The sequence below is a fragment of the Antedon mediterranea genome, chromosome 1, assembly GCF_964355755.1.
Source record: "Antedon mediterranea chromosome 1, ecAntMedi1.1, whole genome shotgun sequence".
Lineage (NCBI taxonomy): Eukaryota > Metazoa > Echinodermata > Crinoidea > Comatulida > Antedonidae > Antedon > Antedon mediterranea.
Window position 1 is genome coordinate 29657968 of NC_092670.1, and position 27234 is coordinate 29685201.

The 27234-nt window shown below is 34.5% G+C and overlaps 1 protein-coding gene and 2 long non-coding RNA genes across 4 annotated transcripts in view; 2 read left to right on the forward strand and 1 right to left on the reverse strand.

The window, feature by feature from the left end:
• LOC140063636 (uncharacterized) overlaps positions 1–27234 on the reverse strand; it is a 478535-nt gene that overhangs the window by 404202 nt on the left and 47099 nt on the right. The window lies entirely within an intron of this gene.
• On the forward strand, positions 186–2931 carry LOC140048740 (uncharacterized). The gene is made up of 5 exons (XM_072093522.1): positions 186–1227; positions 1427–1620; positions 1724–2014; positions 2119–2329; positions 2452–2931. The coding sequence occupies exons 2-3, from the start codon at positions 1444–1446 to the stop codon at positions 1871–1873; spliced, it is 327 nt and encodes a 108-aa protein (XP_071949623.1). The 5' UTR covers positions 186–1227; positions 1427–1443; the 3' UTR covers positions 1874–2014; positions 2119–2329; positions 2452–2931.
• LOC140048751 (uncharacterized) lies at positions 11782–13699 on the forward strand. The gene is made up of 3 exons (XR_011845137.1): positions 11782–11930; positions 12278–12367; positions 12505–13699. It is a non-coding gene; the product is annotated as an uncharacterized lncRNA (long non-coding RNA).

Consider the following 27234-nt stretch of genomic DNA (forward strand, 5'->3'; position numbering starts at 1 on the left):
AATTTGACAAAAACACAAATTTGGCCGTTGCCATGGAAATATACGTGTGAAATAAAAAATACTTCATATTTGATTTCTCTCAACACATATATAGCCATGTGCAAAATTTGAAAGAAATCCATTTTTTTGAGTCTGCCACTCTTTTTGATATTTCTTCGATTCTTACAGACAATGGCTCTTAATACGGCACCTCCAGATCTTAAACCTAATCTGTGGGTCAGATACGTGGATGACACTCTAGAAATCATCAAAACAGGATCAGTCTTACGCTGGACACAACATTTAAAACAATGTAGATGCCACTAACAATATCAAGTTTACATATGAAGAAGAAAATAAAGGGAAACTTCTGTTTCTAGACTCACTGGTTCATAGAAAGGAGGATGGTTCGTTAAAGTTAACGGTTTACAGAAAAAAATAACACACATACCAATACCTGAATTTCAATTCACATCACGCTCTAAAACAAATTGTCAGTTGTGAGAACACTTTTCGACAGAAAAGAAAAACTCATAACTGAGCAGACAGATAAAAACAAAGAGGAACGTCAAAGATGCTCTAGCACAGTGTGGTTATCCTAAGTGGACTTTCAAAAGAGTACAAACCGACATGAACACAACTAAAGACAACAAACCTAGGGCAGAATTGGACAACAAGCAGAACACCAAAACGATGGTAGTCATCCCGTATGTGAAAGGAGTAACGGAGGTAGTGCAACGACATTTCAAAAGCAGGGGTTGCCACTGCAGTGAGACCTCTGGACACCATCCGAAAGCAGCTTGTACATCCAAAAGATAAGATACCACCCGTATTACAGATTGCGTATACAAGATCCCCTGTGCTGGTTGCAACAAATCGTATATCGGTGAGAAAGGACAAAAATTGGGCACTCGACTAAAAGAACATCAAAAGGACGTTGATTTGGTCTCGGAACGAGCGTACACACGATCGCAACGCAAACAGAAATCAACAAGTCGGCAATCACTGACTATGCTGCGCAGACAAATCACGCCATTGATAGGGAAAATTTGAAAGTAGTAGACAGGGAATCGGTCAGATTAAGGCGCTGGGTTAAGGAATCCATCTGGATCAGGAAGACCCCCAATTTTAATAGACATGAGGGCGGTTACAAACTCAGTCAAGTGTGGACCAATGTGTTGACCCGTCATCTAGAGGTCAACTGTGACATACTTTGAGAAAGCCAACTGATAGTTGGCGAAACGTCAGGTAAATAAAATAATCGTTATTTACTATTACTATTACGGTTGAGATACAGTATAATTAACTATTATATTTTATATAAATAAATAGTTGTTAAACACTTGTACAGTATTTAGGCCTAATTTTTGTTTATACTTTATTATTATTAGCCTAGGCTTACAATTACATTGAATTGAAAATACAATTAATTTTTTTTTATTTGAAGAACCTGATGATTCAGATATGGATCCAGACTTTGTCCCTAATGCTAATCCCAATGATGTGTCAACACCATCTAATGAAGAAGATCGACTAGAGCAGGAGGATGTTGGAGATGAAAACAGACCAGAGCAGGAAGATGATGGAGAGAAAGATGATGACCAATCCGAGCAAGAGGATGATACAGAGGAAGATGATAATGTGATTCTATTTCAAAATTAAAAACAGTTTCTATTTATTATTTTGCCGGTGGTACTTTTTTTTGTACTTTTTTACTAAAGTATTACTGTAATATATTTTTCAGAATGTAACTGTGATTAAGCGTCATAAACGGCCAGAAACCGACACTTGGAACCAGAATATCTGCAAAAGAGGACGTCGACGTCTAGAAGGAAAAGCCTATAAAAACAGGAAAGGGATTGAAAAACCTGAGAAAAAGATGGGCAAAGGATGAGATTCAAACTTCTGTAGGAAATGAAAATTAAGAGATTGCCAATCTTTGTAAGAAGAAAAACGTGAATGGATATTTCCAATTTTTTTTAAAATGAAATCATGGAATAAACGCCGTTTATAAGTTCGGACATTAGTTTCTAAGGTAATTTCAAATACATTATACAAAGGAAATTTAAGAAGGGTGAAATTGTGGAGCTGTAAGGAATCTGACTCCAAGTTCTGAGAATTTTCTTTTCTTTAATACAGGTTGACATGAAACAAAAGAAAGTTCCAGTAAATCAGTCACGAAGAAAGTGTTCATTTTCATACAGACTTCAGCTGAATGATGGTACATCTGTCCAGGTTTGCAAGTCGATGTTTGCATCCACCCTTGGCCTTTCGCAGAGAACGGTTGTTGATTGGCTAAACAACGACCAAGACGCACCTAAGGCAGACAATCCGCATAGACCTCGTACAGGTATAACGAAAAACAGCATGTAACTTTTACAAAACTCTAACAACAATGTATAATGCTATGCAAATAGCATCTCTTCATTGTTATTCAAATACTTAACCCTGCTTTGGTTTTTGTTTATCCAGGAAAGACTGCGTACTTTATGTAGAAATGAGAGACATAGATTACCTTAGGAAGTGGCTAAATGGTCTACCGTCAGTACTATCACATTATTGTAGAAACACTTCCACTTACAGAAATACAAATTTTTTGTATCCTGATACAACAATTGCCAAGCTTCACCCAGAGAATAAATCTTCTGCAGAGAATGGTGGGTATTGAGCAGTGTGCCAAACACGATTTACTCAAACGTTTCATGAACAAAACCTGTCTGTCTTCATACCAAGGAAGGACCAGTGCGATGTTTGCGTTAGTGCAAAACACGGGAACATTGATGCTGCTAAAGCATGAGGCACATATTTTGAGCAAAAATCAAGCCAGAAAAGGAAAGTCTGAGAATAAAGATAATGCAAGTGATGAGGTGTCTGTGTGGACCATGGATTTACAGGCTGTTCTGTTATGTCCTCGGACAAAAGCCAGTACCATGTACTACAAAAAAAAACTACAAGTGCACAATTTCACCCTCTACGATTTAAAGAAGAAATAGGGATATTTTTACGTGTGGGAGGAACAAGAAGGCGATTTGAGTAGTGATGTGTTTGCATCTATGCAATACACTCACTTCAACAAAGTAATTGAGAAAAACCCACGTATCAAAGAAATCATTATCTGGAGCGACGGTTGCGGATACCAAAATCGCAATGCAACTGTCGCTAATGCATATCTGCAGTTGGCGATGAAAAAAAAAATTAAAATAACACAAAAATATCTTGTCGCAGGACATACACAAATGGAAGTGGACTCCATGCATGCAACGATCGAATGAAAATTGTTGTAGACGACATCTTTACCCCGAGATATTACATTGTCGTCATGGAGAATTGTCGAAAACAATTAAATCATGAACAGTTTCGAAAACTTAGTGGAAGCTACCTGTCTAGTATACGGCCAGGGAAAAAAATCAGGAGATCCAACTGTTCACGATTTGAGAGCATTGGAGTATACCACCAATGGGCAGATCAAGTTTAAACTGTCATTCGGTACTGAAATTCAATGGGAAGTACTACCACAAAGGATCAAAATCCCAAATAGGCTTTTTGGATGGGTGCAACTATTTAGTGACCCTAAAGCGATAACTCTACGCAAGTTCAATGACTTGCAGTCGATGAAGCATGTTTTGCCGCACTGCACGCACAACTATTTTTTGATAGTTTTCCCCACACGGAAGTTTGAACATTTCATTATAATTTGGGGGGTAGAGCTGGGGGTGGGGCAGGGGTTTGGGGGAGGGTGTTGTATACTGTAGTTTGTAGTTTATAATCATATTGTGAACCAATGTTGTTTAATTTCACTGTTTGATAACTTAATTAACAGGTTATTTATTTTGTAAAGGCAATTGTAAAACTGCCTAAGTCACACTATATTCAAAATATTTTTGCCTAAGTCATTTAATTACGTTGCGCAATAATTATATTGCGTCATCTTACCTATATTACATTTAGCTTTCGAGAACTATTGATATATTTATAGAAAAAATAAAGAATAAATATTTGTTTTTAAAGAATTTATGAGGTTTTTTGTTTTTTTCTCAAAACTACAAAAAAGGACTGTGTTTCATATCTTTTCAGAACTTTCATGCAGAAAATTCCCTAACTGCACCAGTGCGGGGATTAAAAGTTCACTATCTAACAAGTTGAAAGAACTTAATGGGAAAAAAGAAAAGATAAATATGGAAGTTCAAGATGTGATGTTTTAATTAAGTGATGTTTCAAGCACCTTAATTTGTTAATGGATTATCTCCATGATTTGTTGTTGAATACAAGTTAACATAAAGATTTAATTTGTATATAATTTATATCTAAACTAAATATTAATAACTCTGGAAAATATATCAAAATTCTATAGAACATAGAATTGGTCAGAAGTTAAATAAAACCTCTATCGATATTTCTACTATACAGGTTCTATGCAAATCTATCGAAAAGTCCATCAGTCCATTATTATCTTTAGAAACTCTATTAGAAATTATATGAGATATATATATAAACAAACTCTAAAGATATTCTAAAGAATTTCTAAAGATATTCTATACAATCTCTATACAATTTCTATACACAATCTATAACAACTCTATTGAAAAGTCTATCGGAATCAGATTGAATATATATAGAAGATAACTGTACTATATAGAGAAATCCTTAGAAACTCTAAGATTGAAAGATATATTTCAATTATAAAATAACTCGTTATCGTGAATGTGTTTGTATTATCAACATTGTTGATCACGAATGGAGCCTCTGGTATTTGAGCTGCTTAAAAATGATTACACACTTCATGGATAAACCCATTTTGGGCGAGTTCCTAAGAGTTTGATGTTTGATGATTTGGTACAGGAAGCAATCAACTGCTCTCTTTATTTATTGTTTTATCATTCTGCTGTGTATTTATTGTCAGTCCGAGTCCGTATCACGTATTTCTAACTCAGCTGAACGCCATAAGACGACATACGCGCCGAGTATATAGCCGAATAGGGGGAATCTGCGGACCTTTAGGGCTGCTGTCTGAGCTTATGTACAGGATAAAGTTGCTGTCATTGGTGTTTTTGTCATCCCCAATATGTACTGCTGCCATTAAAAAAAGATTCAACCTTGTATCGCTTCACATGAATAAACCCATTTGGGCGTGGCCCTAAAATGTTGCTGTTTGGCAATATTCTCAATCACATCCAATCACAACATACTTTCGACGGCATATAATGATGATAACGATGCCGTAAAACGTGATATGGCAGTGATACAAGATGAACACGACAAATGTTAAAAGCACCACTCACTACTGTCATATGTCACTTCAGTTGATGGTCTCATGATACTGTCACTTTAGAGACTGTTTCAGTGATTGATGACCCCTATTGACGGTTTCCTCCTGTGTAACGTTCAAATATATAATATGTATACTGTATATTATAGGCTTCATGTACAATATACAGCTGTTCTTTAACAATTACATTATTTGCATCCTACGTTCTTATGATTAGTACCAATTGTTGCAAAGTGTTTACATCATTACAGGAGTAACCAAATTGTATACATTTTTACAAATTATCAATTCTGTTGGGTATATTTTTTCCCTTTACGTTCTTATGACCACCAATTGCTGTCAAGTGTTCATCATTTCTGACAGGGACACACTCATATTGGCATACATTTCACATCTTACCAGACCTATTTCAGTACAAATCTCACATGCATATAGTTTCCAGAGGCCACATTTCCGAAAACCATTCGTGTACACCCACTGGAGGGTGCGCGAGCAAACCCTCTAGTAATAATAACCAAAATAATAGTATTTACACTAGCATTATAACTTATTTGACTGACCCATTTACACATTCATTTTAATATTAAATAAAACAGATGATTTAATGAAACATATTGTTATCCTACAAAAGTGATGGCAATGATCTAAAATACCACTTTAAGTTTATTCTTGAAAGTTACAAATGTTGTTTTTAATTTATTATTTTTATGACGAATTACAAGTAATTTTTGGTACTGATTTAACTTTGATTAGTACTCTAGTAGCTAGATCAACTTTCGTATGCACTTTGAGGTCCAGAGAATTTGACTTCAGAAATTGGTTTAGGGTGGTCAAACAATCATTTTTGGCTTGGTTACACATTTTGAAAATGTGGCGAAAGGTCAAAAGGTCAGGGTGAAAGGTCATAAGACCAAACACCAATATGTCCTTAAATCTCAACAACCACTGGTCACAGCGAAGTAATTTTGGTCTCAAATTGATCAGAAGGTATACATTTATATTCAGTCTAATGGGACATTTTAGTTTAAAATGACCGGAAATGCCATTTCTGACCTTTGACCCACAACCCAGGGCATGTATTTATCTCCGTAACTACTGGTCGTAGACACTTGAATTTGGTTTTAAATTGTTCGAAATATATATTTTGTTATTTGAAAAACATTTTGAAAAATGTTACAAAAGGTCAAAGGGTCAGGGTCAAGGGTTATATAAACAAATAAATAAAGGTACTTGTATCTCGGCAACCACTGGTCGCAGCAAGTCAATTTTGGTCTCAAAATGTTCAGAAGGCATGCATTTATATTCCGTCTAATGGGGCATTTTAGTAAAAAATTATCAGAAATGCCATTTCTGACCTTTGACCCACATACCAGGGCATCTTCATATCTCTGTAAGTACTGGTCGTAGAAACTTAAATTTGGTATCAAATTGTTCGAAATATACATATTTACATTCATTGTAATAGAAAATGTGGTTAAAAGATGAACAGAAAATACTATTACTAATGTTTCAAACAAAAAACATATCTCTACACAACTTATCATTAGACAGTAATGTTATGCAATATGATACTTTAAATTGTTTCAATTTCAAGTAGGCCTACTAGTTTTTATTGCTGTCCACGAGAACATTTTGATATAAACGTCAAGCTCAACAGTTCTTTTCAGAATGCTAGAAGTAACTTGCCATGTGTATCCGATTAAACGCCCCGGGCATTTATTGTTCAAAAGGGTTTTTAGGGGGAGGGGAGGCATCTTTATTTGGGGTATAATATGGTAACATGTATATTCAAATAAATACCACCTAGATGTAAAAAATACAGCACAATTAATATAAAAAATGATAACATTATGTCAAAATGCTTGGTAATTGTAGATTATGGTAATTAATGAAATGTGTTGTGATACAATTATTTTGTAAATGCATGTGGCGGAGCGTTTATTCCACATGATGATCTATTGGAGGGAATGGAGGCTTTTATTCAAAGCGGGTGTTAATTCGAATAAATACTCGAGCTCAACAGTTAAGAATGCTAGAAGTAACTTACTATAGTTACCCGAATAAAAGGTCCGGGCATTTAGTTATTCATGGAAGGCGTTTATTTTGTTTGGGTGTAATAATGGTAACATGTATAATCAAATAAATACACCCCAGATAAAAAAAAAAAATTAATATAATAAGAATAATAACTGGATTAAACCTCATTCTATCCTGTTGCAAGTACAATCATGTAATAAAAGGTATCACAGACAACTATAATAGACCAATTCATTGTCATTATTCCGTAACACTGTTGCATAATATTTTTGAATGTTACCGACAAAACGTATACATAATATGTATAAGTTTTGTCGGTGTATATTATACACGTCTGTTCCCAGTGTAGATAATAAAACAATATATGTTTCTGGAGATTTATTATCAATACCACTAGAAACTTTGACATGTTTTAGGTACTGAATTCATTGACAATAAAAGCATCAGAAGTTATCATGATAAAATCATACTACAACACTGTACTACAGTACACAAGGGTGTTTTCAGGAAAGCTGGACATATTGTACAATAGTAATGAAGCTATGTATTGGCATTTAAAAATATGCAAAAGATTGTCAAATTGTAGTCACAAACAAACAGATGATAGAATGAAGATCCATTATGAGTGCAATTGTGTCAGGATAATGATATTTCATTGTTTTATATCATTATACTGGCACCTGGAAGAGAAGATCCATTTAATGTTATCTATGACAGTGTCACTTTTATTCTAAAAGACAGAAACATTTCGTTAAAAAGCATAAAGAAGAATACGAATCTCTCAAATAAACGGCACCATTCCCTCTTAGAACACCATGTGGAATACGCCCGCCATGCATTTACACAATAATTGTATCACAACACATTACATTAACTACCATAATCTACAATTTACCAAGCATTTTTTTCACTTTTTGATATTAATTGTGCTGTATTTTTTTTTACATCTAGGTGGTATTTATTTGATTATACATATTACCATATTATACCACAAATAAAGATGCCTCCCCTGCCCTTTGAACAATAAATGCCCGGGGAGTTTAATCGGATACACATGGCTAGTTACTTCTAGCATTCTGAAAAGAACTGTTGAGCTTGACGTTTCTATCAAAATGTTCTTGGGGACAGCAATAACTAGTACTTGAAATTGAAACAATTTAAAGTATCTGCAGTTATTGCATAACATTACTGTCTAAAGATAAGTTATGTAGAGATATGTTTTTTGTTTGAAACATTAGTAATAGTATTTCTGTTCATCTTTTAACCACATTTTCTATTACAATGAATGTAAATATGTATATTTCGAACAATTTGATACCAAATTTAAGTTTCTACGACCAGTACTTACAGAGATATGAAGATGCCATGATATGTGGGTCAAAGGTCAGAAATGGCATTTCTGATAATTTTTGACTAAAATGTCCCATTAGATTGAATATGAAAGCATGCCTTCTGAACAATTTTTTTGTAAAAATGTGCTACAAATAATAAATATTTATTTCAAACAATTTAAGACCAAAATTAAGTGTCTACGATCAGTAGTTATGGAGATACATACATGCCCTGAGGTGTGGGTCAAAGGTCAGAAATGGCATTTCCGGTCATTTTTGACTAAAATGTCCCATTAGACTGAATATAAATGTATACCTTCTGATCAATTTGAGACCAAAATTACTTCGCTGTGACCAATGGTTGTTGAGATTTAAGGACATATTGGTGTTTGGTCTTATGACCTTTCACCCTGACCTTTTGACCTTTCGCCACATTTTCAAAATGTGTAACCAAGCCAAAAATGATTGTTTGACCACCCTAAACCAATTTCTGAAGTCAAATTCTCTGGACCTCAAAGTGCATACGAAAGTTGATCTAGCTACTAGAGTATAGTGACTCGTTTCATTATATGATTGTAATAAATATAAACTACTGTATTATAAGTATATATGTACTATTGAATGTAACAATATAAAAGTTATCATACATGTTTTTGTTTGATTCATACAGTATTTTCTAGTTTCATATTCATCGAAATATAATGTTGTTGGCTTTATAATCGTTTACACTGAAATTTGAAAATAAAACCTGTAATGTAGATTACAACCACGATTCCAGTTGAGATCATTCATTTTTTTGGACATTGTGTGACGAAAATAACAGAGAAATAAATATAGATGTTACAGTTATAAAACTATTGGTCAATATTACTGAGCCCGAGCCTTAAATATGGAAGCGTTTTTACCTACACTATTGACCTTTCTAATCTTCAAACACAAACAAAAGTGGGTATATCGTGGGACCTAAGAAGAGACTGTTTTAAATTTAATATAAACTGGTATCCAAGGAGAAACCCTTCACATGTAGAGGCATACTGTCAACCGTAATAGTCTTCATGACTACGGATTTGTGGAAATTGTTTTATATAATTCTAGTTGTGTTGTGAGAAAAAAAATTAATTTTTAATTATAGATTCTCTAATTCCCAGTTTTAATGTCATTTTATAGGTTATATCCTCTGGAAATTTGAATAAATTATCAGATCGTTGATTGATTACTCATCTCTTATTTTGAAGCTCCTCTTTCATTTGTTTACTTCTTTTATTTGCTAACCTAAGCAGATCCCACATGCCCATCCACCACCACTTTCGACTAAATTGAGAGGCTCGTTTCGTTAAGAATATCGTATATAGCCATAATACGTGATTTTGGCCCTTTATCGGCAGAACCTCTCGTAAGGGGTCACCGCCCGTAAGCGGCCACTTTTCCAGGTCCCGAGGGTGGCCACTTACGGGAGGTTCAACTGTATTTAAAAAAACAATTATCCTTAGTTATGCATAGAAACAGGTTCTAAGATAACATAAATAATACATTTTGACATAACTTGACCCAACAAAAATGACCCTTTCACAAGGTCAGACGTTTTCTTGGATTCAGTAGATAAGTAAATTTGGGAAAAGGTAGTAAAGCTATGTAATCAATTGTTTGTAGTCATGAAACCCCATATTAAAAATATTGTACTTAGTTACGTATAGAAACAGTTGCTACAATACACTATATAGGTAAAATGTTGATGTCATTTGACCTCAATATGTAAAATTTGTTTTTTTTTCATTAAAACTCACTATTTAATTTATTTTTTTAAATATCATTAGTTACGTAAACAGGTTTAAGATAACACTAAAGGTCATTTTTTTACCTTTATTCAGATTCGTCAAGACTTTCTTTCTGAGATTATTAGGATTCAGTATTTAAAGTAAATTTGGCAAAAAGTAGAAATGTAAAACTATGTAGAAAAAATGAAAAACCCCTTATTTTTTTGAAATTTTCGCATAGAAACAGTTACTATGGTAAAATGTTGACCTCAAAATGAATGAATTTACAAGGTCAAGTTTGTCATTAATGGAATGCAGTAGAAGTAAAATTGAGAAAAATTACAATGCAATCAATTCTTTGTATTTATAAAAACGCCATTTTTTTCGTTAAAAAAAAAATTACTTTCCTTAGTTACACATAGAAATGGTTGCTAAGGTAACACTATAGGTAAAATATGAAAATTGTTGAGAATTGTTTTGAACTATCTTGTAAATTTAGATCAAACATTAATAATTGTAGTAAAGTGGGGACCAGTCCTGTTTTGCATTCTGACCCCTTTTGACCTCAAATGACCTATTTACAAGGTCAGATTTTTTGGGAGGTCTTTCTGTATCTCTTTACACAAAATAGATTTAAAAATTTATAAAAACCATTGACGCAATTATTTCCAAGTTTAACATTATTTTCCATCAACTAAATATTTCAATGCAAAATACTGTTTTTCTGGCAATTAATTGAAATAAACCTGGCAACACATTCTCCTATTTTATCTAAACTATTCGTATGACTCTAGTAGCATTATGACAAGCCACATATACATTTTATTATTGGATTAGCCATATTTAAATTGTGTTTCAGTGTTTTGTTTGTTGATATTTTGTTATATTTTTTGTATTTTTCGTATTTTCCTGGCAACACAAAACCTATGTACGAAATTTACCCCAGTGTTTTTTTTGTGATTATTGTTGAAAAACCTATTGACTATCAAATTAAAAAACCTCATTGATTTAAAAACACCACTTTGGAAGTTATAGGTACGTTTATGAGGTATACTTTTATAAAAAAAATATTGTTTAAAAACACCCCTTTTTAAAATAATGGTATCAACCAAACTCCATTTTGTAATTTATTTTTTTTCTACATTAAATGGAACTCAATACATAAAATCTGTGAAAAATGGCAAAAACATCAACATTTGGATAATTGACCGTTGTCATGGCAACGGAGGCTAAAAATTAAAATGAATGTTATAGATATGCTTTTTATTGAAATGTCTATTCATGGTAAAAATTTGAGAGAAATCCATTTTTTTACATCTGCCACCAAATCTTTGATTTTTACAGACAATTGGCTCTTAATTGCCGTTGATCTGTCGCTTGTCAGATTTGAGCATGCGCATATCCATTGCTTTCCTGTGACGTGTCATCAAGCGAGACTCGTTGTCAATCAAATACACACGGAAACACGTTGTACAGCAGAAGAATGTACCACACTCGACAAATTGGAACCCGGAATTCTCGAGGAATTGTAGTAAGCCAGCGAACATGAAGCCCAGGAAAATGGTATGCTAGGCTAAAACTAGGCATTGCATTTAAGTTCAGCTAGGCCTCTTCTCTTTAAGGAGGCCTCTAGGGCCTAGGCCTAGCCTGCCCTGGCCCACTCTAGATTTTATCTAGCCTCTAGGCCGTCTACACCTCCGGGTTGATTGTAACAACGATAATTCTGAATTTGGTCGCCCTCTCTAGGCTAGATCTATGTTGCTAACTCATGATGCGCCCTCAATTAGATGTCAAGACCTCAAACCATTAGTAGGTACTTACACAGGAGTCTGTATTTTTTAGATAAATTATTATTTTTCCATTATTATAAGACAACATGAGTTAATTTTAAATGTTACTATGCTATTTAGGTATGGATGTTAGTGTAGGCCTACATCCAACTACTACTAGTGCAACCCATCAGAAGAAGGAAGTGTCAACAAACCAATCAAGGAAAAAGAGTAAGGATTTTTTTTAATAATTTTGAGTGAATGATAACATTTTAATTTGAACCTTTCATCTGTAGTATATTAAATGCATTCTCATCATTTATTAAAACTGTTATATGCTTAATAATATTTCTTTTCTGTATTATCAGGCATCAACCGACCCTCCAATAATTTTAGTGAAGATGAAGCTGTCAGCAGGGTAAATGAATACATTAATGCTGCTTTTATTATGTTAGTGAAGGATCCGGTATACAGCAATGACTTGTATCCACTAGTCATGACTTGCAGAATCAAATACTATTATAAAAACATTTTCGGACAGTACAAAATTACTCTGTAAGGTAATAATATCAGGAAACACAAAGAAAATGAAACCAGAAGAGTTGAAGTGCCGGGCATTTCAACAACACATGTGTACAAGTTTGGGAAGGTGGGTACCCAGATCCTGTATTGATATTGAGCATTTTTAATGTATTACAAGCATTGCTGGTGTTACATATGGAATGCGCATCATCGCGTCAGCAAAGAAGACAAGACAACATAAATTCCCAATCTTATGAAAATCATGTTTTATAGTAATATTGTTGAGGAACTATAAAACCAATATGATAATACAGTGAATGATGCTGGTATAAAACGACATCCTGTGTGTTGGTCATATTATTAATGTGTACATAAAACCAAGGATTCGTGGGCTGTGTACTACAGGCAGGATTTGCAAGAGGCATGACACAAATACTGTTTGCGTATTAGCGATGTATCCTACAGGATAAAATCTTCATAAGAATGAAAGCATTCAATTTTGCTCAGTTGTTTTTTTACTTTCTAACGACAAGACTTGAACATTACTACCAACAGAGAATAATAATGTAAACAATGTACTGACATTAAGGCACCTAACAGAAAATTCAAGGCAATTTACCCACAGAGAATCAAACAAGTACATCAAAAATAGTTTGTTGTAACAAGTAGAGAAAACAGTAAACAGATATAAATCTGTTTGTTCCTTGTTCATATAAATCTGATGTATATTTTATGGCGATCCTGTTTTGGTGTTTTTCTTTACACTGTTGGATCTTGAATAAATAAATAAATAAAAAATAAAGATAAACAATGCAAGGTAGACATGTCTGTTGGTCTGTGAATGTATTTTGTGGGATCTAATGGTTGTGCATGCAATTCACTACCGGAGGCTACATCAGATTGCAGTAGGGTTTGGTGATTGCGTACCTGTGATGGTAGTCACTAAAGGCCAGTAATAATAAGGATTGATACAGAAAAAAAAACTTGCAATACAGTAAAAGCAGTTTATTTCAATATCCAGTATCATGACTACAGTGCAATACAGTTTGTGCTTTTTATTCGTTTCTGTTTTTTGGCCATTTACAAGCAAACATGGACAAAACTAAAAAAAATTGGTGTTACAAATTTAAATCTACTTTCAAGGTATACCTAATAATATATAAAAGTAACAAAAAAAAACTATAGCTATTTATTTATTTAAAGTAAAAAATTAAAAAAATCACCTGTTTACTATATTATTAGTACAAAGTCTTGTCTTTAAAAAGAATTTCATGTTGTATGTTTTTTAATAATATTATATTGAGTCGATCATTTACCTAAAAGGTGGGTGTAATGCGACTGACTTTTACGTACAGTTTTGGGTCGTAACAAGTAAAATCCAGTGATTATTTTATGGCATCTATAAATGTGCTTCTACTTTTAATACCAAATGTAATTCAAGTAAAAAATTAAAAACTATGTTAAAAATATTTGGTATACTGGGCTTCAAAAATGGTAATGCGACTGACTTTTGTTATGCGACTGACCATACAGTACTTGCAGAGCTGAATTACAATGCAGGGGGCAGACATAAATCTGTTTGTTCCTTGTTCATATAAATCTGATGTATATTTTATGGCGATCCTGTTTTGGTGTTTTTCTTTACACTGTTGGATCTTGAATAAATAAATAAATAAAAAATAAAGATAAACAATGCAAGGTAGACATGTCTGTTGGTCTGTGAATGTATTTTGTGGGATCTAATGGTTGTGCATGCAATTCACTACCGGAGGCTACATCAGATTGCAGTAGGGTTTGGTGATTGCGTACCTGTGATGGTAGTCACTAAAGGCCAGTAATAATAAGGATTGATACAGAAAAAAAAACTTGCAATACAGTAAAAGCAGTTTATTTCAATATCCAGTATCATGACTACAGTGCAATACAGTTTGTGCTTTTTATTCGTTTCTGTTTTTTGGCCATTTACAAGCAAACATGGACAAAACTAAAAAAAATTGGTGTTACAAATTTAAATCTACTTTCAAGGTATACCTAATAATATATAAAAGTAACAAAAAAAAACTATAGCTATTTATTTATTTAAAGTAAAAAATTAAAAAAATCACCTGTTTACTATATTATTAGTACAAAGTCTTGTCTTTAAAAAGAATTTCATGTTGTATGTTTTTTAATAATATTATATTGAGTCGATCATTTACCTAAAAGGTGGGTGTAATGCGACTGACTTTTACGTACAGTTTTGGGTCGTAACAAGTAAAATCCAGTGATTATTTTATGGCATCTCTAAATGTGCTTCTACTTTTAATACCAAATGTAATTCAAGTAAAAAATTAAAAACTATGTTAAAAATATTTGGTATACTGGGCTTCAAAAATGGTAATGCGACTGACTTTTGTTATGCGACTGACCATACAGTACTTGCAGAGCTGAATTACAATGCAGGGGGCAGCATACTACCACAATGAAGGTGGCAGAATTGCAAACGTCGTTGAAATAGGCACATTAGATGACCTTCTATCTCATATCTGTACCCAAATACCTCAATTTTTGGGACACTGTAAACAATGATAGTCTGATTTAATTTGTTTAAGGCTACATTATAATGGTTGACACATGGTTGACGTCTGTAGTCCTCGTAACACAGTGGGAAAGCCACTTCGCGTTTTGACCGTTAAATCGTGTAAAATCGACTTACTTCCGCATTGACGATTTTGAAGCGCCACCTATCGTTGAAAACTGAAACCACGATTTTTCGTCGCCTAGCAAATAAGTTTTAAGCTCTCATGAATATTTAAGAACCGCCCAACATTACCTATTATGGTAAAAGCATTTCCTAATAAGTATTATTGAATAACCAATCGGTTTCCTTCAAAGAAACCGAAGCTAATACAATACATTCGGCGACTGAAGTCGGGACTCGTGAAATTTATAAATGTGGTACGATTTGACTACTGTTTTGTTGTCCATTTTCTGAATAGTCGGAGGTGCATCCCAACAAATTAAAAAAATTATAATCAATTGTTTTATCAAGAATAATATTAGTTTAATCGAGTATGATATATTTCTATCCTGTTCAAAATTTGTTGGTGTATTCTCAGGCCTCGAAAGGTAGGTACATTTTCTAGCTGTGAGCGTGGTTTCGGCAACGCGAGACACGTGTGTCAGTATAGGCGATAGCGAGACGTGTGTTGTACTGTGTTGATGCTGATCCGATAGTCGTTAAGTTGTACTGATTACGAGTATCATTGGTCCTGGCCGGCCTAGCCTGGTGATCTGATCCCCGCAAAAAAAATACTTTTTTTCAATCAGTATTAATATTATTATTTTATTTTTCATTTATTATTTGATTTATTAGGCTCAATAGATGCCTAGCAGGCTACTAGTACTAGTAGGCCTAGATTATATAAATAATAATAGTAAATAAATACTGTAATTTAATTAATAAAATACAGCTTCCGTTTGCCTTACTTTTATGTCATCATATAATATTATAATTATATATACAACCAGACATTAACATTTTTTTTAAATAATATTTATTATTTTTTCTGACACTTTCAGGAATCGTTGATGATGCAGAGTTCTTTGTCTTTGTGACTTCAAACTGAGAGTGAAGTGGATAAAAAGATGACACCGGTACCTACCGACATTGTCATACCCAAACTATAATTTAATTATTTAAAACAAAATGTTGAATTACAAATATATATGTATGTTGCAGAGGATTTAGATGAATTGGGTGTTTCCATAAATTAAGGGCCAGTGGGTATTTTAGTATTGGTGATAGTTAGTTTGCTGTTTACTCTAAATTGGTAATAGTTATTTAAAAAATAATTTTTTCATATGATAGAAGAATGGTATGAGTTAATACTATTACATGTTGAAAAAAAAAATTGCAAAAAAACCCCGATTTTTTAAACAAAAATATCGTGGTGTCTAGCTCATTTGATTAAAATATGTGTGACATTAAAATACACTGACATATCAGCGTTTAAAAAATATGCTACAGCAATATTTATTTTTTATTTATTTATCATCATAATAGAGTACAACGCAACGTTAAATTATAAGCTAATTACAATTTCCCACGATTTTTTGTTTTCTACACAACGGTCCACGACGTCCAGCATCACAACGTAACATTTCGTGTCTCACTTTGTTACGTTGTTAGTACGATCTTTATTATTGAACAGACACAAGAAATAACACTATAATGACGAAAATCGAATTACATTCAACACAACAGATCACTGAAATTTACCTTACACAATGTTCTACAAAATGGCGATTTTATTTAGTCCGTTACAGACGAAAAACTATTTTTTTACAACATTTCGTGTCTCGTATATTCGTTACGTAGTTATTCATAGACCATCGGTGGTGAACGCCGCGAGAGCTATTTTTAAAGTTGAAGGTCACGTGATTCAAGAAGCAGGCGAACTAAAGTCTCGGCGAAAAAATCATCGCTGGGATCCGCGCTAATTTCGAGTTACAGCGGTAGAGACTTTTCGTGTCCCTCTGTTACGTTATTTCAACTGTTACGTTGTAAATAACTTCTACGCACTTCATTGCATGTAAGTTTTGTGTATTTTTATTTTGTTAGTTTTTAGAATTTAGAAAATAGTGGTAGGTAAATATATGGGCCCTTTGAGAATAAACTTGCAATACTTTGACAATACTGTAAATACCTATTAACTATTTTTCATTTGAATCGAACATTTCTTACTGTGAATGTTCGTACTGTTAGATGTAATATAAAAATATATACAAATAAACTTTATTACTGAGACTGTGGATAGGCTCTACTGTTAGATATACAAATAAACTTTATACTGACAGTTTCCTTCTCAACGTTTGTATTAATTAATACCTATTACCTATTTTTCATTTGAATCGAACATTTCTTACTGTGAATGTTCGTACTGTTAGATGTAATATAAAATATATACAAATAAACTTTATTACTGAGACTGTGGATAGGCTCTACTGTTAGATATACAAATAAACTTTATACTGACAGTTCCTTCTCAACGTTTGTATTAATTAATAATTCTCAAAAATATAAACGTCGTAGTGGTGTATCGTGACATGTACTTTAATATTTCAATCGATTATGACAGTGACAGTTTTAACAAAGTATTAAATCGCAAATGTTTTAGGCCTACTGTATTTAGAGGTATATTATTTATAGGCCTATAAAACATGAACAAAATATTTCGTTACTCAGTGGATAAAGAATATATTTAAAAATTGTTCCTCTTTGTACCTATCCGCTTTCCCATCCCTCAACCCTAATGTTACATAGCGAGGAGGCTTCGCATTTTCCTATCTCCTCCTACGATAATTGTTTTTAATAGCTGAAAACCGGTTGAACAGCTAGAGTACACCATCATAATGTTGAAGACAGGCCGATTTTCTTAAAAAAAATACTATTTTGATAGATTTAATATACGATTATACAAATGTATTGATTTACGATGAATGGAACATCCCAATCTCTCAGTCTGCCAGAGTTTGGTTTAACACAAGTACTGTAGGTAAATTTATGAGCCCTTGGTTTAACACATACGGTAGGTAAATATATGGGCCCTTTGAGAATAAACTTGCAATACTTTGACAATACTGTAAATACCTATTAACTATTTTTCATTTGAATCGAACATTTCTTACTGTGAATGTTCGTACTGTTAGATGTAATATAAAAATATATACAAATAAACTTTATTACTGAGACTGTGGATAGGCTCTACTGTTAGATATACAAATAAACTTTATACTGACAGTTCCTTCTCAACGTTTGTATTAATTAATAATTACCAAAAATATAAACGTCGTAGTGGTGTATCGTGACATGTACTTTAATATTTCAATCGATTATGACAGTGACAGTTTTAACAAAGTATTAAATCGCAAATGTTTTAGGCCTACTGTATTTAGAGGTATATTATTTATAGGCCTATAAAACATGAACAAAATATTTCATTACTCAGTGGATAAAGAATATATTTAAAAATTGTTCCTCTTTGTACCTATCCGCTTTCCCATCCCTCAACCCTAATGTTACATAGAAACACAAATTGGGTTTCTTTAAATGAGTCATCAAATCAAAAATTTGGACTCATTGTGTGATAAGTTTCTCCTTCGGAAGGTGCTAATTTTAGTTGACTACATAAATCATCGTGTCTTTTTATTCGTTTCTGTAAACGACAATGTATTATAGTCCTGCGGTACGTACATTTGAAATCGCCAGTTTTGTTACGCTGAAATTACTGACGTGTATTCGAGAACCATCTGTGGGCACGACCTAGATGGTACGCGAGCCTACATTTTCTAATATTGTTCCGAAGTGATTGATAGGCATACGTGAGTTTTACAATAATTTACGTTGGTTGGTCTAACTACGATCGTGCTCTTTGTGGGCGACAGTAATGACAGATAACCCAAAAAACCACCTAAACCTATTCATTTAAATCAATACATTTTTAATAAATATGTCAGAAAGTAAAGATGGGAATAGCCATGAATACAGTATTACTATAAACCAAGGAACAACGGAAGACATTCAACTTCTATCAAACTCATTCTCAATAACGGGTTTTGCTCACAGTCATTATTAAACCTATTAATTAATTTACTCATCATTCAAGTTAAATTATTATATTGTATTTCCATCGTTTACGTTCATATTGTTGCTGTGATTTTTCTGATGTACGATGCCAAAGACAAAGAAAAACTCGGCTAGGTTTTACACCAACTACCAAAAACAAAGACGCAATCACCGAAAATGGTAAGTGGATTTTTTTTTCTTTTCTTTAAAACATATTTATACAGGATAAAAACATATCAGGTATAGTTTATATCCAATCATGGACCTATAAATTAATTTTAATAGGTGCATGATCCAATATAATAATGCATTGTACCGTATTATTTAGAAAGCGGATATGCTAATCATAAATATGCCTATTTGTGTAGAGTTGCTTATACAAATAAATATCCATGATAACGATGATTTCTATGTAATCTATATTATAATTAACATACGTAAGGGCAACAACTGGTGTTGCAATAAAATCATAGTAATACATTAACTGCAGTAAAAAAGTAACAAAACGCGAACAATTACAATCAATGACACGCGGAATAAAATACAGCAGCTAATGGCGGTATAGCTCAGGATACCTGTCATTTATATGCCTGCTATTTTTTACTATTTAGGCCTTATCGCACATTATTCATGATAATGACGATGATGACAAACCTTATCCACCATGGACATTCACTACGGTATACAATTCTACCTTATTACAATTAACTCAAACTCATGAATACCAGTTTTTCACTAGAAGTTACCCACTGTTGCATCCCATAATGTGTAGGCCCTATTAAAGAAAACATTATTACACTTCATGATGTTATTTATTCAGGTTAATGGTATAGTCTATTACTATATTTACATATAATTGTTGAATTGGTTATTGTTTTGGACAATTTCGTTCGAAAGATTCCGCGCAATAAATCATCGTCTCACTATTTTCCTAACTCAAATCCCACGGCGAGTATCGGCACACAATTATGATATCAAGGTCAGGCCTATGTCTGTTCGTTGATCTTCGACCTGCTTTATAATACACTTTCCTTTATAAAAAAAAAACCAAACAAACAAAAGAGAAAAAAACAAAGCAACAAGGAATTGTAGGCTATAACGATGGCAGTATCTTCGTATAGTGATAAAAACCTAATGATTCACAGTGTGTTGTGCTACGCGAAAATAATGAATATCCCACGAGATAAAACGTTTCTCTAATAAGACAACAGACTGATTATTGTTGCTAGATATTTATTTCCTATATTTGTTTTGCATTGAATGTCCACATGGTAACCATTTACCGATTTCATTCACTATTTTTCTTCAAGAGGTCACAATCATGCCACGGCGAACATAACACAACATAAGTCTTTGGAAATGGGTCTAATAAAGTTTCTAAAAACAGCTCACATCCAGGCCTATTTCGATCATCATTACATTTTGTTCACTGTGTTTATTTCGAAATTTGCGTGTGTTATATACGCATTAATAAATATGTCAAAATTAGGCTGGCAACATATTTATCAGTGGTCGACGTTGGCGACAGGTTTCTTCAGTAAACCAAGACTGGACATTGTCACATACCTTCAACAAAATGATGGATAATTCATTTCAAAATATATTACAGGCCAATCAAATCACGTCACTTGGTTGTATCCAAAAGTGGTATCTTTCAAAAAGTATATGTATTCCAAATTAGTCAGCGTTCAAGTGTTTCAATTGTTACATTGCTAAACCTTTCCTGTGTAAGCTTGAGCTACAGAAGATAAGTTTCCATCGCCAACATCCAACATTTTAACAGGTACGTTTGTCCTACTTTACTCAATGTTAATGTTGGTTTACACTGACCTAAACTGTACAGCCTGAGATATCCATGACTATATCATTGAAGGATATCCTACTTTTATTAGCGACAGAGGTTAGGATCACACCACAACATACAATAAGTAGCCTACATCACGTTCAGAAAACTTGAGCACCAATTACATTACTAAAAGTATGTGATGTGTATTTTTAGTGCATATTACAGTCAAGGCCTATATAAACAATGCAGTAACTTAGTGGTTGTATTAAAAATAAATCAGTAATAATACAGCGGTGAATAATAAAATAATGTGAAATAATAGTAAATATTAATAACATTCCGTAATCAGGTTCATACTCATTCATTACAATTACATTAGTTTTAGTTTGTACACACACAAATTAATCTGTACATTTGCTTATTTTTATCCACAGACATGGCGGACGAACTGATTATGAAAATACAATGTACCAAGTCCTTCAAGGCATTGTTTGTAGAAAACGCTCCGCCTGTGATGCGTCAGCATGCTGTGCAACTTGGGATTCAAGTGGACAATACGCTGAACGATTGTGTTGCGCTAATAACTGCACAAACCGCTGAGATTCTCAACCTTCAGAGACAAGTCCGTCAACTGAAGGCCGAAAATCAAAAGCACGCATTTCACATGTCATTTGTTGCGACACCTACAAAAGTATCTACTCCTATTGCTGCAGACTGCAAACCAAAAGAAAGTCCGAGACGAGATGTTGAACTTGAATTCTTTACTGCCACCGACAGTGAAGATAATGATGTTCCATTTTTGGAATCTCTGGAACGAATGGAAAAGAGAGCAACACCCAAGAAATCTCGCAAAACTAGGAAGATGACGACAAGGAGGAGAATTAAACTCGAAAAACTGTAAATACGTCTATTCTAGGCCTATTCGTACTAAGTCTGCGTTAACCTTAAGACGCATTATTTCATGTTCAAAAGAAAAAAAGAAATAAAAAAAGAAATAAATAAATAATGATGTTTGTTTCTGTTTATTAGCTTTGACCGAAAGTGAAATACATGTCTCCTACAGTGACAAAACGGCCGCCGTTCAAAACTAAATTACCGTTTACTGACAGGACATCTGTATTTCACATTCTACTTGCTTCACTGCAGTTAGTTTATTACCACTAGCTACAAATGACGATGTCCGCGTATCGTACAGATAGCCGATGGTGGATCACGTCACGCGACGATAAAATGTATACTATACTGATCAACTCTTCAGAGACCCGCCTGGTGCTTACCATAATAATATCGATTACACCAAAAGAATTATTTGTATTTCGCAGTATGGTATTTTGGTCCTGGTTGTCAAAACAGTGTTCGGGTTTGTCGTTAACAGAAAATAAATGATGATAATATTTGTCCACATCCCCTTGAAAGGTGGTAGAATGTCCGTTCTTTTCACACCACCAACGTTTACATACTCTTTTATAACATCAGTAATATTGATTTCATTTCAGTGTAAATAAGGAGACTGCATCATTACGCGAATCAACAGATGCCAGACGTTTAACACGCTTTGAAAGATCGCAAACAACAAGCGCCAGACATTCAATATCTTCTATAAACTACTCGCCTCAAATAAACTACGGTAAAACAAGGCATGGTATCACTCAAATTGCATACAATTTCAACGAGAACATAATCCCTAATCATGTCACAGAATTCCAACCAAAGGGTCTTTTTGTTGAAGATGATGTCTGCCGTCATTGCTTTGCATATAGATTTGCACGAGAAAAAATCGGTTTCTGTTGTAAACGAGGCAAAATTCAATTACCTCAATTGAAAGACATTCCTGGCTACATTAAAGAACTATATGGCCAAGAATCATTTCTAAACAATATCAGAACTTACAATAATGCTATGGCACTTGCGTCTATTGGAGTCAAGGAGGAACGCGTACCAGGATATTCGCCAACAGTTAAGGTACACGGAAAAGTTTATCACTTCATCGGTTCCATGCTTCCTGATACAAACACGACTCCAACATTTGCCCAAATTTATTTTTACGATGGTTCAGAGGATCAAAAAGCACAGCAAAGATGCAACAATTCCAACACAAATCTCGACAAGTACACACTTAAACGCCTGCAAGATACACTACATTTACATAATCCATACATTCAAAGTATGAAAACCGTCTTAGACTTACCGAGTCTATGCAATAAGAAACTGGTGTTGTCGACCAAAACAAAACCAAATACAGAACACAACCGGAAATACAATCTACCACAATCAAACGAGATAGCAGTTTTAGAACTCAACGATACCTGCAACTCTACAGATGTCATAATCTACATGAGAGGGGGTGGCATACGGCGCATACATGATACGCACCGCTCATATGATCCCCTACATTATATTATCATGTTCCCACAGGGCGATGACGGCTACCACGATAACCTACAACTTATCAATAACAAGAGGATGTCACCTACAAACTTCTATTGTTACCGTCTCCAAACGCGGAAAGATAACCTCAACATCATTTCCAAAAGTCGGCGGCTAATGCAACAATATGCTGTAGATGCATTCAGTAAAGCCGAACGGCAGCGACTTCGATGGGTAAGAATGAATCAAAAACATCTCAGGGCAGAAAAATACAAGTGCCTTTTAGACGCGGTCGATGCTCAAGACGAAGTTACTAACATAGGTAGAGTCGTCGTCCTTCCTCCAACCATTTACGGTTCACCTCGATGGTATGCTCAACAATACCAAGATGCCATGGCTTTAATACGTACATACGGCAAACCTGATTATTTCATCACTTTCACATGCAATCCTAAGTGGCAAGAAATTACCGACTCTATTCATTATGGTGAAAAACCCGGAGACAGACCCGACATCTGTAACCGGGCGTTCAGTAATCGGCTTCAATTTCTCCTAGATGACATTTTAAAATTTGACCTTCTTGGTAACATTGTTGCTTATACTCTAATGACAGAATTTCAAAAAAGAGGTTTACCTCACGTCCATATCGTAGCAATATTGGCTAAAGAAGATAAACCGAGGAGCCCTGCCGATATAGACAAAATTGTTTCCGCTGAAATCCCCAATCTTGATGAAAATCCATGCCTACATAACATAATAACCACATGTATGATCCATGGCCCATGTGGAAATGTCGCCCCGTACTCTCCCTGTACGAAAATGGACAAAAACGTATTCAAGTGCGATAAAAACTTTTCTAAACCTTTTAGATGTAATACCACAATGACTCCACAAACAGGTGCATTATATCGCAGAAGATCACCAGAAGAAGGAGGTCACATTACTAACGTTAAGAGAAAACAACGCTCTTATACAGTTGATAACTCATTCGTGGTACCATATAACCCAATGCTTATGCTAAAGTACAATGCACATATCAACGTGGAAATATTAACAACTATCAAAGCCGTCAAATACATATACAAATATATTACAAAGGGCAGCGACAGAGTCATGGTGAAATTACCGTCTGGAGAAATGGCATACGATGAAATTGAATCATTCGCTAATGCTAGATATATTAGTGCATCAGAGGCTTTGTGGAGACTCTATGAATTTCCGCTCACACGACGACATCCATCTGTAAAACGATTGCCAATTCATTTAGAAAATGACCAAATTGGATATATTGATCCTAATGCTCCTGATGGAATCAACGACGCACTCAACAAGGCAGAAACAACAATGCTGACTGCTTTTTTTAATCTGAATTCGCACAAAGATGATTTATCAAACCTAACATATCCAAATGTTCTCAGCAAATACACATATTCCAACAAACAATGGAAACCACGCAAACGTCATAACTCCAGAAGAAACAACCCAGACCAAATAAGTGATACCATTGGAAGATTACCCGTCATCAATCTCAATCCTCACCAGAGAGAACTTTACTTCCTTCGTATCCTACTTATTCATGTGCCCAGCCCAACGAGCTTTACAAACATTCGAACAGTTGATGGAATAACATATGAGACCAATCACGCTGCATGCGTTGCATTAGGCTTATATGAAGATGACAGCGAAATAGACAGGGCAATGGAAGAAACCGCTTCTCTACATTTCGGTGACAACATCCGTCAAGTGTTTGCCACCATTTTACTTTACATTGGCCCTCACAATCCCAATGACTTCTTTACTCGACACAAACAGTTACTGACTGAAGATTTCCAGAGGCGCGACAATGTCATTGAAGCAACGCAAGCTCACGTCAATGCGGCACTATTGCAAATTGATCAAGCCCTACAAAGAGGCGGTGCATCGTTAGGAGATTTCAACCTACCAATCCCACTAATTGTAAACAACACACCTACTACACCACAAATAATTCGTGAGGAAACTATGTACGACATAGCACAACTAAACGACTACGTCCAGACACACTTACCGCGTCTAAACAAACAACAACAGGTCGTATTCCATTCCGTTCTTTCATCCACTATCAAACATGAGGGCAAAATATTTCATCTAGACGCACCTGGTGGAACTGGAAAAACGTTCACAATCAACCTCCTCTTAGCAGAAATACGACGACAAGGTCTTATTGCACTTGCTGTGGCTACAAGTGGTATAGCTGCTACACTTCTACCCAACGGTAGAACAATTCATTCTCGATTTAAGGTACCACTAAAATTAAGTGAAGATTCCACATGCAACATTCCTATACAATCGCATACTGCTGCTCTAATAAAAAACACTTCACTTATTGTCATTGACGAAGTCACCATGGCACACAAATACGTGTTTGAGGCATTAGACCGATCACTAAGAGACATACGGAAATCTGATCAACCCTTCGGTGGAATCACCATTCTCTTAGCCGGTGATTGGCGACAAATTCTCCCAGTTATTCCAAAAGGAGGTAAACCTGAAATACTCCAATCTACATTAAAGTCATCACACCTCTGGAACAACATACATCAACTCAAACTATCCGATAATCTCAGGGTAGCCAATTCTCCTGGAACCAAACACCTCTTGACGCAATTTGCACATCTACTTCTTTCTGTAGGGGAAGGCGTCCATCCATATATAGCTGACGACACCATCCAGTTACCTCACCATTTCTTTTCAAATGCCAAAACACTAAACGATTTCTGCTTGGAAGTATATCCTGAAATAATCAACAAAACTCAAACTAACGACACGATTTGTTCAAAGGCCATTCTTTGTCCAACAAATGAAACTGTCACACAAGTCAATGAATGTTTAATACATTTGTTCCCCGGCCAAACAAAAACATACTTAAGCTACGATTCTGTGGACGAGGATATACAACATCAATACCCTACCGAATTTCTCAATGGCCTTCATCTACCAAGCCTTCCTCCACATGAACTACAACTAAAGCCTGGCATTCCTATTATGCTACTAAGAAATATTGATCCTAGCAATGGCCATTGCAATGGGGCGAGATATATTGTTAAAACTATGCTAGATAGAGTCATCCATGCTGCAATTGCAACAGGACCACACAAAGGAAATGACTTAATCATACCTAGATTCAAATTAGCCCCTGATGATCCAACATTACCATTTACTTTAACCAGAAAACAATTCCCTATCAGAGTATGTTTCGGTATCACGTCTAACAAAAGCCAAGGACAAACACTTAGCAAAGTTGGCATATTTCTTGATCAACAATTTTTTACGCACGGCCAATTGTATGTTTCATTGAGTAGAGTTGGAAACCCTGATGACATTATAATCTACAATCCCAACGCAACTAATAGTCACCATGTTTCAAACATTGTCTTCAAGGAAATATTTCAATTATAGGCCTACTCCCTACCAACTACCTGTACAAGGATCGTTACATTGACTCTGCAACTCCAGGGTATACATCGGCACATGAACCAGTTGATATCTTAACTACGCACACATAAATGCTGAAATATCAAGATGACACTCAAAAAAAGTATGTAAGTTTTTACTACACTATTCCTTATCATTGCTTCGTGCCCCTTATAGTTTTCAGTAACTACGAAATCAACAATACTTAGGCCTACAGATATGTTTGTGTGCGGGTGTGTGGGTGTGTGTGTGAAAACACCTTTTAATGCTGTCTTATTTATGAAATTAAACGGAAAATGCCCTTTTCTAAAACGACTTGACCTTTGTTGCTTTCTTGCATGAATAATATTTTTATTATTATAC

Coding starts and splice junctions, on each gene's coding strand:
- LOC140048740 (XM_072093522.1), top strand. CDS start 1,444: ATGGATCCAGACTTTGTCCCTAATGCTAATCCCAATGATGTGTCAACA. Junction 1,621..1,723: donor ATACAGAGGAAGATGATAAT/GTGATTCTATTT, acceptor TATATTTTTCAG/AATGTAACTGTGATTAAGCG.